Source organism: Myxine glutinosa, chromosome 11 (genome assembly GCF_964187855.1).
Source record: "Myxine glutinosa chromosome 11, kmMyxGlut1.1, whole genome shotgun sequence".
In the NCBI taxonomy this organism is placed as follows: Eukaryota; Metazoa; Chordata; class Myxini; order Myxiniformes; family Myxinidae; genus Myxine; species Myxine glutinosa.
The window spans coordinates 42,486,069-42,502,557 of record NC_136271.1 but is presented as its reverse complement, the minus strand read 5'-3'; the positions used below and the strand labels follow the sequence as shown (position 1 = coordinate 42,502,557).

The 16,489-nt window shown below is 44.3% G+C and overlaps 1 protein-coding gene and 1 long non-coding RNA gene across 3 annotated transcripts in view; one reads left to right on the top strand and one right to left on the bottom strand.

Moving 5' to 3' along the window:
- The window catches only part of VPS28 (VPS28 subunit of ESCRT-I), a 35,470-nt gene extending 28,624 nt beyond the window's left edge, over positions 1 to 6,846 (top strand). For both annotated transcript variants that reach the window (XM_078786592.1, XM_068130537.2), the window contains exon 10: positions 6,139 to 6,846. In XM_078786592.1, the coding sequence (XP_078642718.1) occupies positions 6,139 to 6,259 (121 nt within the window). In that variant the 3' untranslated portion in view covers positions 6,260 to 6,846. The remainder of the gene's footprint in view (positions 1 to 6,138) is intronic.
- Positions 6,847 to 6,962: 116 nt separating this feature from the next.
- On the bottom strand, positions 6,963 to 14,303 carry LOC137436596 (uncharacterized). Its single transcript, XR_010986315.2, has 2 exons — positions 13,584 to 14,303; positions 6,963 to 7,930 (listed from the first exon to the last, which is right to left on the bottom strand). It is a non-coding gene; the product is annotated as an uncharacterized LOC137436596 (long non-coding RNA).
- Positions 14,304 to 16,489: the final 2,186 nt, after the last annotated feature.

Genomic DNA, 16,489 nt, shown 5'->3' with positions numbered 1-16,489 from the left:
GGCATGTGAGACCCGGCCTACTTTAAAGTTGTCCTGTCAGTTCAGTTGAGTTCTGCTTCCCTGGAAGCTCTAGTTTAAACAGTCGCTAATGCTGTTTATAACACTAAATTAAGAAATTTGGAGGAATCCCGACATCCGTGAGGTACGTTTTACTGACAGAACTGAGTGAAGATCTATGGTAATCTATATACTCTGCAAGGAATGGGTCATTAACATGGCCCTTCCTGGCGCTAACATAGCATTTTTCGTAGCGAACTTTTGAAACTCGCTCCTGCTGTTTAACACGAAACTGAAAGGGAGGAAGCCCGGGGTGTGCTCATTTATCAAGCAGCTAGCTTGTCGTTGCCAAGCCAGCCGTTCCTTAACGGTTTTGAATGGAGTGCTTGCTCGAATGCTTAAACCACTTTGTGATCTCTCCACAAGAAACTTGGTAAAAAAACACACACCCAATGTTATTGAGACCCGACCTTAGATCGAATGCAATCGATATACCCCAAAGAGGAATGATCCTTCCTGCCGCTCCCATTTTGAGCAGGTGTACTAGTTGGTAAAATATGCATGTTTAACAAATGGCTTTATACAAATTCAGAGATTTTTTCATCACAGAATGAGGATGTCTGTAACATGGAACTTTTTACACCAAAAACAATTTTAGAATAGAAGCTGCTAGCAACATAACTTGTGACAATTGACATCCACTAGTGTTACAACTGAATGAACTTCTCAAAATGTCAACAATGTGTGTAAGCACCATTAGAATGAATGGCTGTTGCAATCCTCCTTCCTCATCACCTGAAGAAACTACCGGAGAGAATCCCAATGGAGTTTCTGCCATTCCTTGTACAAAATAGCCTCCAACTGTGCAAGAGTCTGCACAGGAAGGTCAACTTTCTTAAATCTACACCCAAGAACGTCCCAAACGTGTTCTATTGGATTTAGATCAGGACTCCTCGCTGACCAAGGCAATGTTGTCATGATAAACGGGTGGTTTCGCAATAAGACGGTAACTGCAAGAGAATGGTGGGGTCTGGCATTCTCATCCATGAATATAGTAGATCTTGTGAGAAGTATGTGGTTGTCGAAAATATGGAACATCAGCACAATATAAAGTCTCGCTACAGTACTTTTTGCCGGTCAGGCGACCCTGCACAGTGATGAGGTTAAGTTTGCAATCGTGCGAGGCAGTACCCTATAAAGGATCCACCACCAAAAAGGATTGGCCCTACAATGTTGATAGGTGTATACAGGTTGTGGTATGTTGCTGCCAAACACTATTTCTACCATCGGTCGTGTGCAGGAGAAATCTGCTCTCATCAGACCATTGATCTTTCTCCAGGATGTGAAATTCCAGTGTTGATATTTCTGGTTCCATTTAAGGTGTCTGCTTTGTATTCTGGGGTGAGAAGAGTGTCTTACCAGTCTCCTGGCTTTGCAACCTATAGCATGCAGCTGGTTCCGGATAGTTATCACAGATAAACTGAGGGATATTCCATTCATGCTGTAACACTGTACTTGTGGCAAAAGGAATACATCTGACAAGCCTGATCAGAGCTTCCTTTTCTCTGTTAGAGGTCACGCTGTGTCATCCAAATTGAATCCCATCGCTGACATCATCGGTTTGTTGATGCTTGCGGACCAATCGACGTATAACAGCCCGATGGAAACCAAGTTGATGTGCAATTTCACCGTGGGACATCCCAGTATTGCTCATCTCAATAATTTGCCATATTTGGCCTTCACTAAGTCTTATTCAGGCCAAGCTTCACTTGGTAATACAGTCCGCCAATGGAAGTTTGCAATGATATTGTTACCCTCTCCGAACAGAGAGCAGGTGAAACTGTTTTTTACAGTGTAGCCTGTAGAACAGCATTTGGCTATCCATATGTATGCATGGCCCTCACAAACATTCACCAATCAGAGCTGAGGATCTGGTCACATGACAGAGGGGCAGCATTTAGTAACCATTACAGTTGCATATTTTACCAAAAGGAAATATAATAACCTGTGGAATGTTTTGGGATTCCAGCGGGTGTCGTAAGGTTGGTAGGAGGTTTCAGAAATTCCTCGATAAAATTATGATTTTGAAATGGATCGACATGGATCTTGCTCCCAAATCCGGAAGTGGACAGATGACGTCAAGCCCGGCTGTGTCGTTTTTGACGTTTTTTTGTTTTGTTTTGTTTTTCAAGTTTATACCCCTACCATTCTGTGCACGCTGGGTGTGCAAAATTGCATTGGTCTTATGATAAATCGAAAACACAGTCTGTGCATCGGGGGTTCTATCATGTCCGGTTGAAGGACGAGTTGAATTTGATTCAATTTATTTTTCGCAAACAGCACTATTTTGTCGACGTGCTTAACTTTTTTCACTTGTATGCATTCCATGTGCTGGGGAACATGGTAGTATTAGGGTCCTCCCCTTCACCCTAAACCTCCCAAATCCATTCCATGCATGGATGACACACAAACACACTCGCTCACTTACTCACTCTCAAATTATATTGTAACAGCTCATCGAACGATAACCGAAATGACCAAATGAGATCGTGACAATGAGCAGAATCCAACCCTGAGACCAGGTACATTTATTTAACAATTAAATTCCATGGGAGAAAGATTACATGGAGCAATAACAACCGGTATGCAATAAATAAATATACATCTCCCAGTAAATACACCCATTTATAACCATTACTGCCCTTGAAAAAAACAAAACGTCAAAGATGTCTTGACGGTTCTTATCCTGGGGCCCGTTCACTAACTCGACAAGAACACAGTACAAGGAGATACAAATAACAATCGATATCGAGAGGTTGTATCCAAACTGGGGACAAGCTGTGCACTCCGCACGCAGAGTTATCAGCAGCTGACTATTGCAAACAGCCCTACAGTCTCCTCGAGCTCCGTAATTGTGGCTTCCTTAAAGCCCTCGTTGCTTTTGGGGATTAAATGTTCATAGCTCCGATACATGGTGACCCTCCCTGCCGATCTCAGGTGCTCTCTTCCAGGGTTGTTATCCCGTCTTAGCTTTTACCTCTCTCTCAAACTCAGCTGCGTCCCAACTGCTCCTCTCCACATGAGCTGCCTCTCTTTCCAAGCAGCCGTTGACCAAAACCACACGTGTGACAACTGCCGATCTGGCCGGTGTCATGGTGAAGTTAACTGCAGACTTCCTCAAAGCAGATTTGCCACATCTGCACATTATCATGGCTTGAGCTGCAAAGTGCTGGTGTGTGCTTTGTAAAGACATGTAGACGGAGGAAAAGAACATTAAAAAAAAAAACATTGGGCCAGAGGTCAGAATAGGTGAGGACAAAACAGTAGGATAGGGAAAAATAAACATCTTGCAGTGAATACGCAACGCGTATCTATTGCACAAATAGTACGTCATGCTTATCTCAACATATGCTCAGAATATGGCTATCGCTCTACTCAACATTTTACTAACCCTAACAGATCACTCTCACAACGATATATTTAGCATGACATGCTATTAACGATCTATTGATGATGCAAATGCAAGACCGGTACCGCTATACCGGAAAGTCTCAAGGTTTGTTTGGCAAAACATTTCGTGCGTCATCTCCAAACAGCAGTAATGGGGGGGGGGGGGGCCTTCTTTTTTGATGGTCATATCAATGGGAGTGGCTACTTGGAAATGGTACAGATATATAGCTTCGTGGACTTTCGACGTCAACAGTTTCCGGCGAGTAGGCGAATGGTTTCACCAGGAAGGGCCTTGTTCACATTCCCAGGTTATTGTGTTTGGATAACCTCGATTCCAGACCGAGTTAGGGTCATTTCAGACAGTTGCCCTGCACAGTGTCATGAATCCAGATCTTGATCCATAAGACTTATTCTTATGGCGGTGAATGAGGAAGTTTACGACATGGCCTCAGGTCTATCGACGCCCTGAAAACTGCAATCCAAGATTGCACTGTATTCCCAATTATCCAAGACACTTTGAAATGCTGCAAATGCATTTATTCATTTATTGTTCCACACCCAAACCCAGGCTCACTCCTGCACTTGCATATGGCTTGGGGAACCTCCAGTTTAGCCACTTCCTCTTCCGTTCATCTAACTATCCTGTTTAGGCACCTGGAACATTCAGACGAGCTTGTACCTTTTTTTTCCCCCTGACCTCTAACTTGACTGTGGCCTACAAAGTTTGGTTAAATGATGAGCGTGATTGCATTTGCTTCTTCTCGTTCTGTGCCAAATGCGGCTTCCTCAGTTTGAACTTTGATGCTTGTTAAAATTATTTATGGTGGATGTTGTCATGACCTTGTAAACACTTGGCAGCACATGCATTGTTTGTAACCCCATTGAGAGCTGCCACCTTTGTTGATAGGCCTACCTGCCTTACAATACAGCATATTTGGAAGTCGACTCATGGTAGTTATTTTTTTTAATACCATCACCTTGCCTACATCATGATGTGTATGTGACGCAAATGTTTACCTGCCTGTACACTGTTATTTTAATGTGAAGTACATCTGTTAATTGAGGGCACTGAAAAGTTATGGAGGAGTCCACAAATTCTGGATGATTGGGTCGCATCATTTCTGGGGAAGATGCGAGTGCAATCTGCCAAAGAAAAAACAAAAGTAAAATATGTTTTTTCACCTCGAAATGACAAATTATGACCAGATAAATAGACCAATTTTTAGGCAATAGATTTCTTCCACACTCGCTGAATTACTTCCCATCTTGTTTCTCACCTGGATATTGTTACTCGTTTTTGTTATTAGTCAGGTTCACTATGTTAACAAATATAATTTTGTTCAAAAATTTTGGAGATGAGCAAAACTATACATTTTTGGAATATTCAGAGCATGAGGAATCCAAAAATTAATGTTGGCATTTGCACAGACACCTGCATGGCTGCCATTTTGGATTTCCAAAATGGCCGCCATAAAATACATATTTTGCGCTCGGCTTCTAGTCAACCGAGAAACTTAATGAAATATGCTAATCCTATGTTTTCTGGGTCAAGGAATCCAATAAAGGCCTCAAAATAGTGCTCAGGATTATAGAAAAGCAACAAACAAAGGTGATTGAAAACCATTGTCTTTATATTTGTGATATAACTGTATTACATAATACACGATATTGCAAATCCTTTGAAGTTATAGGTATGGGTTTATAAAGCAAAAAAGCAGCCTTGTTAGTATCAGATTGAACTATAAGTCCTATACACAGGATCTACTAGGTCTATACCGTTCAGGGATATGCTTTCACAGATCTTCATCACTGTCCTGAGTGTCATTGTTGCAAAGGTGTCTCCGCAAATGCCAACATTAATTTTTGGATTCCTCATGCTCTGAATATTCCAAAAATGTATAGTTTTGCTCATCTCCAAAATTTTTGAACGAAAAAACATAGTGAACCTGACTATATTTCACCTTTCCTTGTGCATGTCCATCCAACTTCCCCCCTACCTGCTTCCCCCATATCCTTTGGTAGTTTGTGAACCAACTTCCATTTATTGCTGTTGTTCGGTTCTTCCATGAGCCTCCACCCTTGGATAAAGATTTTATTTGAATTTTGACAAATTTGACAAATTCTTTCAATAGACCAATTTTTAGGCAATATATTTCTTCCACACTCGCTGAATTATTTCCTATCTTGTTTCTCACCTGGATATTGTTACTCGTTTTTGTTATTTCACCTTTCCTTGTGCATGTCCATCCAACCTCCCCCTACCTGCTTCCCCCATATCCTTTGGTAGTTTGTCAACCAACTTCCATTTGTTGCTGTTGTTTTGTTCTCCATGAGCCTCCACCCTTGGATAAAGATTTTCTTTGAAGCTGCTATCTCCCATGGCGGAGTCGGGTATTCAATCAAAGTATGTGGTTATATGATTGTTGTGATCTGTTGGCAAAAGGGGGTGGGGGGAGGTTGTGGAATTGCACAAAATTGCACCCAGGTTAGACATCTTAAAGACGAGCGTGCGTACTTCTTGGCCATCCTGCCTGCCCTGGATCATATTATTGCCTGTAAAGTTAAGCTGAACACGTGTTTTTTGTACCTCTTAGGATGAATTAGGATCGAGAGCTGTACTCGAGTCACAAGTGAGATTATATATGGGTTCCAAGCTGTTATGGTGTAATGTGTATGTTCACGTTTGTGCAGGTTGCAGCAGTTGAGTGGGATGTCCGCATCGGATGAGCTCGATGACTCGCAAGTTCGTCAGATGCTCTTCGATCTCGAATCGGCATACAATTCCTTCAACAGACATCTACACTCGGCCTGAATCTCCTTCAACTCCTTCCATCTCCCTCCGTGATATCTCGCCTCCCTTTCCTATGACTCCAGTCCTGTGCAAATCTCGACACTGAAAGTCTGCCCAAAACACAAGCTTAGGGGAACCTTTATACCCTGTGCTGTTTGACATTCTGCATTCCCATCTTTTTACACCACTGTTTACCACAGTGTTTAGCCTCGGGCAGCATTTGTCATCCCGACAGACTGTGGTAATGGGAGGGAGGAGGTGTTTGTCTGTTACAAGTTGCATTTAAGGAGCAGGTGCGGATGAACTTGTGGGCAGGGGTGGTTGGAGAGGGTGGGGGGAAGAAGAGAGGGAAATGCAGCTTTGCGTCATTTGCCAACCCTTTTAGCTGGCACAGCGGTGGGCATCCTGCCAAGTATAATTTTGGTGCTCGGATGGAGATGATTCGGTTGCGCTCATATAAAATTGAACACTGTGTTATCGTAAGCCGGTGCACGGATTATTTACTTATTCTCGATTATGTAAGTGTCATACGTCATATAACTGTCATATATACATAGTTTGGCAATTATACGTGGAAAATCACCTGTATAAAATCCGCACAATACTCACGTGGTTTCTTTGGATCGTCTCTCCATCACGCTCGACTCGCCATCTTGCGCAAGTCTTGCTGCTAATTGCGGCCGGAGTGGCATGGTGCCCACGCCATTATGGAGCAACTCAGGTGTTGGTATCGGTATTTTTATTTGCAAGTGCACGCATTACAGCAACTTGATCCGAAGGCAACGGTACATTAGATGAGGGACACCCCCCACCCCGCTCCCTCACTTGTAATGAGGCATTTTTGAAATGCCCGGAGCCAGCCATATTTCAGAGTACTAAAACCGGAACAGTCTCAGTGGCCAAAAGGTCTGTCTGGGTTTCATGTTCAAAGTTTTATGGCATCTCCTCCCCCCACCCTCCTTCCTCTCTCCAGCATTTCACTGCAAAGGCAAAACCTTGGTTGCATTTATTTAGTATATCTTTACGATGCACACACTTGATGCTTGGAATGTGCTGTCCACTATGTTTCCCAATTTGGAATGTGGCTCCTGCTTTAACTGCCCTTGGTTGCAAGTATGGTCGTGAGAGCCAAGGAAGTGAAGTCGCAAAATACAAACTTTATCAAGGACAAGTCCCCTTCTGACCGAGGGGATGCACTTGTACCAAGTTGTATCAAATATCTTGTACCCAGTTGTATCAAATATCTTGTATCAAGGACAAGTCCCCCTCTGATGCAGCCTTGCAGGGTTAATGATAGAAAAACATAAATAAGGAAAAGCGAATATGTTTTCCGCAACAGTCTTTGCAGCAATACTGAAGAAAATGAGTGGAATGACTTTAAATGCTTATATTTTAACTCGATTGTATTCTTTTATTTATTTATTTTTTTTTTTACCGAATTTTGGGTAGCTGTGGATACGCAACATGGTTCCTGTAAAGTGGTCGCTGGGTGCAGACCCGTGGCCGGTATGAGGTCAGCAGTACGAGGGGAATGCGGCGTACTGTGGGGAAGGTTGGAGACAAAACCGGGATGTTTGCTTCCTCGACCCCAGAGCGACGTGCTTCAGCCGACAGCAGACTCAGATAGCAAACGCCTCGTGCTACGGCCCTGCTCGGGTACGATGGTCTTCGTCCAGGAAAACCTCTTCTCCACTGCAAAGTGCCAACGCCCAGGTGAATCCGCGACGGCAGCAAGAGCAACATTTGGTTTTTTTTAAATGGTGACTTTCATCGGTACAATCTCCACAAATTATGATTCCAAGGATAAATGGAACGGCTCATCGTATAATTGTTGTCAATTATCCAGACATTTTCATCAAATGTACAATTTTATAAAGTTTGATTTGCGAAGCGTTACAATTTTGCAAGCTTCACGTGACTTTTGTGTCACAATTTGTACCTTTGACATGGCGTTAACAAGTATCGTATCAAAGTTTTGCTTAAGGGCGGACGATACTATTGTAGGGTCGACTCATGTGCGTTATTCATATCTGAAGGAAGCCATTCGCGTGAAATGTGTGAACCACCCGGTCAATTTGTTTTTATTGAAGAAGCTGCTGCCCAGACAGCAACCATACTGATGTAGAATGCGTCATAATCTGGTGTCGGGGAACTTACAAGAAGATCGGACAATTTGCCAGCCACATTCCTGGCCAGCATTTGGAATTTGATCAGGATGCCAGCGATAACTCGCCTACTATGACAACATGAAGGAGGTTGAATAGTATCCTCATTTTGCTCCAGGACTGCTACCGTTACTTTTTTCCTGGTATGGTTGTATAATGGGAGGAGGGCATAAAAAAATTAATATTTTTTATTTTTTGTGATTAATGTTATCTCTTACACGAGCCTCGATCTTGTATACAATATATATATATATATATATATATATATATATATGTATATATATATATATATATATATATATATATATGTATATATATTATAAACAGGAATTAAATTCCTATGTGGGGCCAAGTGTGAAAAACTCTGACTCAACACGGCCTCGAACTAAGAGCCTCCATCACTTTCGCGGTGACGGCCCATGCGCTATTGAGCCAACTGGAATCTCCTCAGAATTTTCCACACTTAACACTGCGAGCTTTATAATGGCCAATGTCTTACTTGCCTGCTAGGCAGACCCTGGATGTGAGCGTAGGTATATGTATGTGTATGCAAGTATGCCTCTTACAACCAACCCTCTTACACGAGCCTCGATCTTGTATACAAAAAAAAAAAAAAAAAAAGTATGTATATGCAGAAGTGCATTGGAGATTAACTCATCTACAATTTTTTATAAACGAATTAAATTCCTGCGTGGAGCCAAGTGTGAAAAACTCTGACTCAACACGGGACTCGAACCAAGGGCCTCCATCATTTTCACGGTGACAGCCCACTGCGCTGGATGTTGATGTCAGCTGATGTTGCTAGCCACACTCCAGGCCGGCATTTGGAATTTGATCAGGATGCCAGCGATTTCTCGCCACTATGATTACATGAAGGAGGTTAAATGGTGTCCTCATTTTGCTCCAGGACTGCTACCGTTAGTTTTTGCCTGGTTGTATAATGGGAGGAGGAGGGCATTTAATGAATGAAAAAATAAATAAATCTTTTTTGTGATTAATGTTTGCTCTTACACGAGCCTCGATGTTGTAAACAAAAAATATATATATATATATATATTATATACAGACTTGGCATTTAATATGGAATTTTTTTTTTTTCTTGACTTGGGTTTACTTTCTTAACTCAGTATATCAATCTGGTGAGTTTCTTTTACACTTTGGTGATTTATTTGTTAAAGAACCATGTCACTGATTGTCTGTCGCAGCAAGAAGTCAACAACAGGATTATATCACAGGTGGCGTGGCAAAATGTACGGACAGGTGCACTGGTGCATTTGATGATTGGCTTCACAGTCGGGTATACAAGGGTTGTTGCGTTCTGTATTAGTGGAAAACAACTGCTGCACGTCTCCAAAAGTTATTGCCGCTTCCTCTGGAGATGGTCCGTCAACTCGACAATGCTGTTTGTCATGGAGTGGTGGCTTTACGAAATTACAGCATGAAACAGCGTGCTATTGCTCGGCAGTATGGCATCACTCAAGGTCAGGTGTCAAAGATCCTGAAACGAAATGCTCAGAGGGGTGTCCCTACTCCAATACCGAGGCCAGGACGTCCACGCAGAACCACAGGGAGGGATGATCGCTAGCTGCACCGGTTAGTCCGCAATGGCAGTACCAAGTCAGCTAATCGGCTGAGGGCTGAGTGGCAGCAACTGACAAATGTGCCTGTATCCAGAAGGCTCGTCAACAAACGACTGGTTCAAGCAGGCTATCGTACCAGGCGTCCCCTGAGAAAGCCACGCCTGACCAGACAACACCGCCAGCGCTGATTGCAGTGGGCCAGAGAGCACTGTCAATGGCAGCCAGGACACTGGAATCACGTGACCTTCAATGACGAGTCTAGATTTCTGGTCTATCGTCAAGATGGCCGCGTCCGAGTGCGCAGACAAGTGCATGAAGCCTACAACAAAGATTGTATAGTGCCAAGAGTCCAAGCTGGAGGTGGTGGGGTGACCGTTTGGGCTGCTTTTCATGCAGGGGGAAAAACTGACCTGTTTGTTCTGAATGGAAACCTGAACCAGTTCAAGTACAGGGCCATTCTGGAAGAAACATTGCTTCCATTTGCTCGTGCAGCCTTTCGAGGAAACTGTCTTCCAAGATGACAATGCACGGCCTCATCGTGCTCGCATGATCCAACACTTTCTTGCTGACCGTGGTGTAGAGCATATGGAGTGGCCTGCCATGTCCCCGGATATGAATCCGATAGAGAACATGTGGGCAGAATTAACGCGTCAAATCGACCACTTGGACCAGCAGCCGACCTCTGTGCGTGAATTGCAGCAGGCTATTGTCACTGCATGGCAAGCGATTCCTGTCCAAACCTTGGCAAATCTTGTGAACAGCATGCCTCAACGTATACGTGCTCTCCTGAATGCTCGTGGGGGTTACACGAAGTACTGAACTGTAATTTTACTGTCCGTAATCCCAGTCGTAATTTAACTTTTGTTTTTGTTAAAAAAAAATTGGGCTAATGTGCAAAATAAAGAGATACTTCTGGAAAACGTACAGAAGTTTAACACTACTGTCCATGAATTGAGTTCGATATCAGTTTACATCACTTTCAAAGATCAATTTATTTGTTTCGAAATGTCAAATGTGGTTTTTGTTTCTTTTAAAGGTCACATTAACAAAATCTAGAATAATTTCAACATAATTCCAATGAACTTTTGGTTCTATGACATCTTGAAAAGTAAGTTCACCCCCACAAAAACAATATTCCATATTAAATGCCAAGTCTGTATATATATATCCTGATACAACATATTCCGTTCACTCCATTACAGGGTGTCTGTGCTTACAGGATGGTTTGCCATTACATTCCCAGTGGTAGTTAGAGCAGGAATTTGTAAATGTGTTAGCTTGCAGTGTTAGTGTGAGAAATTACTGAGGATATCCCGAAGGCCCAACAGCTCAGTGGGCTGTCACCGCGTAAGTGACGAGGTCCGTGTGGGTTGTCAGATTTTTTTTTGTCCCTCGTCGCACCGCGGAGCGAAAGGGGGACTATGGTTTTCCCCTCCGTCTGTGTGTGTCCGTCCGTGCGTGCGTAAGCGAAGGACCGAATTCTAATTTGGTGTGTGGGTGCAACCCACGTCAAAATCCAAGATGGCCACCGCCATGTATGTCTGAACCTTGTGAGCGGACTATCTTGAAAAATAAGCGAAGTACCAACTTCTAATCTGGTGTGGGTGTATCTCGGCATAAGGAAGAACGCTATTGAAAATTGGGTCGCCACGTCAAAATCCAAGATGGCCGCCACCATATATATGTCTGAACCTTGTGAGCGGACTATCTTGAAAAATAAGCGAAGTACCAACTTCTAATCTGGTGTGGGTGTATCTCGGCATAAGGAAGAACGCTATTGAAAATTGGGTCGCCACGTCAAAATCCAAGATGGCCGCCACCATATATATGTCTGAACCTTGTGAGCGAAATATCTTGAAAAATAAACGAACTACTAACTTATAATCTGGTGTGTGGGTGTATCTACGCATAAGGGAGAACGCTATTGAAAATTGGGTCGTGACATCAAAATCCAAGATGGCCGCCTTGCGTCTTCCACTTTGTCAACTCATCACTTCACCGACGGGGGACCTAGGCGTAACGCTTGTTCACAACAGCCCCACACAGGAATTTATTCCTGTTTGTTAAATATATATTTATACAGCACATGTCAGTCAATCACATTTTACCCGAATACAAACAAATTAACCAAATTTAAATTTTATGTTTTTATGCCTCCCCCGACAGTCGCCGGAGGCATTATGTTTTTGGGTTGTCCGTCCATCCCTTTGGGCTCAACCTCGTTTTTCACAGCAACCATATGTCCGATTGAGATGAAACTTTCAGGGTAGGAGTGACACCTGTGCAGAATATTTTAATGATAATTGTGACATCATAGGTCACGTGGTATGGCAGCCATCTTGGATTAAAAGCAAATAATTCAACAATTATTTCTCAGAAACCGCTGAATGGAAAAATTTGAAACTTGCCACATTGTCAAGTACTCCCAATGGGGAACAAAAGCATAATGATGACATCATAGATGAAGTGGTATACCAGCCAAATGTGTTTTAATCGAATTCCTTATCCTAAAAATCTGAAATTGCATGCACATGATCTACGACCCATTTGTATTGAAATATTAAATTTATGTCATCGTAGGTCACATGGTTTGGCAGCCATTTTGGATTGAAGGAAAATATTAAATAATTATATATCTGAAACAATGATGATCATCGGTCATGTGGTTGGCAGCCATCTTGGATAGAAAAACGAACCTTATCTGATCAACACAAAACTTCACAAACGTGATCCACTACCCATACATATGCAGAGTGATGGCATCTACCCGTTGTGGGACTATGCGGAGGCATATTGGCGACACAGTCGAATTGTTATAGTTTTTATTTAAATTTTAAATTTTAAACCGACATGCTTATATATGCACGCCCTTTCACTTCCTTCTTTCTCTTGCTGTGATTTACTTTGAGGAGTACAGCACGAAAAGTTTCGGTTATTCTTATTATGTCGTGTTTGTTTTCTTTTAATTTAGAATTAAAATGTGGTCACTTTTTGTGTAATTTGTAGCCCATTTGATGTCCGAACAATTGCAGCATCTTGCGTATACAATATGTGGATATGCCACTACTCACCCCCGCCCCCCCCCCCCCCCTTGTGGGTTTTCCTTCTGAATTCCAAAATGTTTGTTTAAAAAAAACTCCCTGTTAAAGTAAATTAACCGAGTATAGACATGCGGGAGTTTGAAGGTCAGCAAATACAGAAGGGATGCTTACGTCCCGTCCAAAGGACTGCGTGCTCCATGATGCAGCGCCGAAAGTACGTAGCCGTCAGGGAATTCAGCCGAGTAGAAATTGCAGGAGAATCGTTTTCATCCCTGAAAGATGATTCCAAACACCTGTACAGGCTCAGGTGTTCGGAGAGAATTGTTAGAAGGTGCAGGAAACGTACTTTCTACCCGTAAAGCCGATAAGCCTCGTAAACCCGTGAGTCGACCTTGCCCGAATAGTTGGTCTTAACACTGGTTCAAAACGGCCACCAGGAGACCTTGAATAGGTGATTCATTCCGTTTCAGCCAAAGTGGCAGCGCCCATACCTGACGTGGTTTTTAAGACTTCATCATGCATGGAGGAGAGGCCATGCGTAAAGACCAACAGGAAATACCTTTGATGAAGGAATGAGCGTGGGTCTTCGGGTCGTTGATAGATGGACCGATCCGAGGTGCACAGGAGATCCTTCATTCACCTGTGTGTCCAACCGGAGTGCGCCCAGTGAAGCCTCCAATCCATGGACGCCGTCCTTTGAACGCAGCGCGGGGCAAGACCTTTCTCTCTCTCTAGCTCTCAGAAAGGTGACTCCACACATCCTGGGAGAAGGAGCCACCATTGCGTCGGTCTTATTCACTCTGCGGAGTAGGCTCGCGCATTGGGTCCCAAGGTCTCCGTCGACCTTTCCGCAGCGGCTGTATCCGGTCAAAATGATGAGTCTTCGGGTATGTCCACCAAGCGCTACGTTGGACTCCGGATCGGATGGCGCTCGACGTAGACGGACGCGCAGCTGCGGTAAAGTGTACAATGCCCGCAGTCGCTCATACGAAGCACTCGATCCTTGAGGGGGTAACTCTGCGCTGCTCGGACTAGGTGGAGGGCTCTTATCCAGTGGTGCATAGTGGTAGATCTTAGTCCGTGTCAAATCGAAGACAACCCGGCATGAACGCGACTTCCGTGACCCTGCCTGCTTGAGAGCAGACTTGGCGGGCCGAACAATTGCGTCCATTGCGAGATGAGAAAAAAACAAAGATGAGATCGTGTGTCGGTAAAGCCTCGCTCACTACACCGGCGATGCACAGGCGAGCGGGTGTGTGGACTGTGGCTGTGGAGCAACAGCTGATCATGGGAGCGGGGCCTGGACAACGGGGGCGGGCCTGGATAACGGGGGTGGGGGCTGGATCACGGGGCGGGCCTGGATCACGGCAGTGGGCTTGGATCACGGGGGCGTGGCCTGTATCACGGGGGCGGGGCCTGGATAACGGGGGTGGGGTCTGGATAACGGGGGTGGGGCCTGGATAACGGGGGTGGGGCCTGGATCACGGGGCGGGCCTGGATCACGGCAGTGGGCTTGGATCACGGGGGCGTGGTCTGGATAACGGGGGCGGGGCCTGGATCATGGGGCGGGGCCTGGATCATGGGGCGGGCCTGGATCACGGCAGTGGGCCTGGACAACGGGGGCGGGCCTGGATAACGGGGGTGGGGCCTGGATCACGGGGCGGGCCTGGATCACGGGGCGGGCCTGGATCACGGCAGTGGGCTTGGATCACGGGGGCGTGGCCTGGATCACGGGGGCGGGGCCTGAATCACGGGGGTGGGTGTTGGATCACGGGGGAAGGACTTGGATCACGGGGCGGTGCCTGACTCACGGGGGCGGGGCCTGGATCACGGGGGCGGGGTCTGGATCATGGGGGCTTGGCCCTCATTGCTGCCCAGTCTATTGCACATCGGGCACTGTATATATATATTATATAGTACGTCCTCCAGCTTCGGGTGAAACAAATTTCGAGGGATAAATGTAAGTAGACAGCCAGGCATTGTTTATAGGACTAAATGTATTGCGACATTATCAGGTGTAGCTTGTAAGGACGTCAGGGCACAGGTGTAATCTGCGCTTATCATGTGTATAAGTGTAATCCCTAAATCTTGCCGTTTCTAAGTAGGCCTGCAGATAAACCTCTTCCATGCTGAATCCCACGACTCGATGGTGTATTGCGTCCACTCTGTGTCTAGGAGGTCGGTGGTTCAAACACCTGCTGAGTGTCATGGCAATGGCAAACCACCTATAGTGAAAACCTTGCCAAAACACGTTGGCAGCACCAGCGCTCTGTGAAGATAAGAGTGCAGCAAAAACGATTTAAAATTTGCTTTCTCCATCTGAAAACAAAAAGAATCAAGTTTTTCCTGCATGTTCTTACTTTCCTAAAGTAACTATTTGTGGTGAGTTTGGAAACAGCCTTCGGACTTCGATTAAACACTCCCGGGAATGTTGTCATCGCGCTTTGGACCTGCAGGGTCCAGGGTCATTTTTAGCCCCCATTGGACTTTGTCCAAAACGGAGGCTTATGGATTGGTTCTTGGCCGGCTGTCCGTGCGTGCGTCCGTCACCATATCCCGGAGATGTTTGGACCAATTTAGTTCATGCTAGGCACAAATATAATACATGATGGAATACATATGCACATCATTTTGTTTCGTGATGCGATCAAAAATGGCCGACTGGTGGCCATTTTAGTAAAAAAAACAACAACCTGATGTTGAACACTTCCTCAACCATTTCTCAGACATGCATTTACCAATCTTGTTCAAGCTTGGCTCACAGATAATGAATGATGGCTTACATATTCACGTCATCTTTTTTCGAGATCAGATCCAATATGGCCGACTGGTGGCTATTTTGTTTCTTAAACGTGCCCCCAACCATTTCCCGAACGTGCATGGACCGATTTTGTTCAACCTTGGCACAGACAATACATGAGTAAACATATGCAGGAGATTTTGTTTTGTAATCCGACCAAAGATGACCGACTGACGGCTTTTAACTCTGTACAGCAAAATTAACCAAAACCACAGGGGCTATGGCATTTTATGTATTTTTCTCCTTGTTTTTTGCAAAATAGTATGACCGTGTCTACCCAATGTGCAGGCATTTGGCACTTTATTGGCCAGGTATAATGGGCGTGGCCGTTGCAAGAACAATGGGTAAAAGAAATAGGCATGGCCGTGCTGTGCGGAGGTTTATAATAACTATCCGGAGGTTTATAATAACTATCCGGAGGTTTATAATAACTAACTGGAGGTTTATAATAACTATCCGGAGGTTTATAATAACTAATCGGAGGTTTATAATAACTAACCGGAGGTTTATAATAACTAGCCGGAGGTTTATAATAACTATCCGGAGGTTTATAATAATTATCCGGAGGTTTATAAAAACTATCCGGAGGTTTATAATAACTATACGGAGGTTTATAATAACTATCCGGAGGTTTATAATAATTATCCGGAGGTTTATAATAGCTA